The sequence below is a fragment of the Ovis canadensis genome, chromosome 15, assembly GCF_042477335.2.
Source record: "Ovis canadensis isolate MfBH-ARS-UI-01 breed Bighorn chromosome 15, ARS-UI_OviCan_v2, whole genome shotgun sequence".
Classification (NCBI taxonomy): Eukaryota; Metazoa; Chordata; class Mammalia; order Artiodactyla; family Bovidae; genus Ovis; species Ovis canadensis.
Window position 1 is genome coordinate 85,770,858 of NC_091259.1, and position 2,108 is coordinate 85,772,965.

The window sequence follows — 2,108 nt, forward strand, 5'->3', positions numbered from 1 at the left end:
GATTATTTCTAAATAAGATTCTATAATTAATTTAAGCATAAGAGGGAAGGCATAAACTAGTTACAACTTAAGATTTATGCCAATTCACAGACTTTATGGGTGCTTAATTCTTTAATATGACTAGAATATAAAAAAAGTTATACCAAGATTTATATGGCACCTTTTACACATCAGGTGATCTCCTTGATCCTTGATGTAACTCTTAGAACCATAAAACAGTACTCTGCTTTTTGGCATCTCAAATTTTGTGATTTACAATTTCTCTTGTGTTCCAAATTTATATTTTAGTTGTATATTAACAATACTAACCAAGGGCTAAATTTTAAACGATAGGATGAACAGTCTGTATTTTAGTGGTTCTCATAATTTATCATGCATCAGAAATCACCTGGAGGGCTGGATAAATCACAAACTGTGGGCTCCATTCCAGAGTCTTTGATTCAGGACATTGGAGACAGGGCTTGAGCATTTGCATCCCTGACATATTCTTAGGTGTCCCTGCTGCTGGTGGTTTGAGGACCATACCCGGAGAATATATACCAACTCCACGGAGACAGAGGAAGTTTCCGCCTTCTCTGTTTCTCTTTTCTATTCATTTCTATTTTTCAGGAATAATGTTCGGTCCTTTGTTCAACAGGAATCATGCTGCTATCAGAAGGAAACCACAGTTTCATACCCACATTTATTCTCCTGGGTTTTTCAGGATATCCAGAACTCCAGGTCCCACTCTTCCTTGTTTTCCTGTCTGTCTACACAGTCACTGTGGTGGGGAATTTAGGCATGACATAATCATCAAGGTCAATTCAAAACTCCACACGATCATATGCTTTTTCCTTAGTCACTTGTCCTTTGTCGATTTCTGTTTTTCTACTGTAGTTACACCCAAACTCTTGGAGAATTTGGTTGTGGAGGACAGAACCATCTCTTTCTCTGGCTGCATTGCGCAATTTTGTTTCGCTTGCCTGTTTGGTGTAGCAGAAACATTCATGTTAGCAGCAGTGGCCTATGACCGCTTTGTGGCCATCTGCAGCCCCTTGCTGTATACCACTGCGATGTCTCCGAAGCGCTGTGCTCTCTTGGTGGCTGGATCTTACTCATGGGGTGTAGTGTGCTCCGTGACACTCACATATTTCCTTCTTGCATTATCCTACTGCAAGTCTAGCACCATAAATAATTTTATCTGTGACCACTCTGTAATTGTTTCTGTCTCCTGCTCAGATCCCTATATCACTCAGATGTTATGTTCTATTATTGCCATATTCAATGAGGCGGGCAGCCTGGTGATTATTCTGATGTCCTATATACTCATTTTTGTCACTGTTCTGGGGATGCCTTCTGCAAGTGGGCGCTGGAAAACCATCTCCACCTGTGCTTCCCGCCTGACAGCCATCAGCATCTTCCACGGAACCATCCTTTTCCTTTTCTGCATTCCTAACCCGAAAACTTCTTGGCTCACAGTCAAGGTGACTTCTGTGTTTTACACAGCAATGATTCCTATGCTGAACCCCTTGTTCTACAGCTTGAGGAACAAAGACGTAAAAAATACATTCACAAGATTAATTTTCACAAAACCGCTTTGTTACTATGCATAATATTTTAAAATTCATTATTTCTGAAAAAATAAATCATATCCTATGCTACAGATTGTTCAGTTCTTGCAGTGAAATTGATGATTCAAATCTTTTGATAAATATGCTTTAGGTTAATATATCTATGGCAGGATAGCAGTTTATTGATGATTATTGAGTTTTATGTACATCAATGTTTAGTAAAATAGCTATAAACCATATGTAAACCAAAATTAATAAAAGTGACTGCTTTTTGTAGTATTTGTAAGTCATTTTTGAGTGAATTCAAATGTATTAAAAGTTTATGGGTATATGATGAAATAAACTATTTTTTTCTGCCTTGGCCTGTTGGCATGTACATCATAAGAAAAATGATTAAGGAGAAGGTTCAAGCTTCAGACAAAGAAGGCATAAACCTGTTTATGACTTCCTCTTCAAAACACAAGTCTGAGAAAATTAAAGACCGGAGGGCAACATGGATTCCAGGAACTAATCAATCCAACACAGAGTAACAATAAAATATGAGTAACCAACCAACAA

The 2,108-nt window shown here is 37.9% G+C and overlaps 1 protein-coding gene across 1 annotated transcript; it reads left to right on the forward strand.

The window, feature by feature from the left end:
* Window positions 1-642: 642 nt before the first annotated feature.
* On the forward strand, window positions 643-1,592 carry LOC138421029 (olfactory receptor 5D13-like). Its single transcript, XM_069554751.1, is given in 2 exon segments — window positions 643-781; window positions 784-1,592. Coding segments are annotated over 2 exon segments (948 nt in total).
* Window positions 1,593-2,108: the final 516 nt, after the last annotated feature.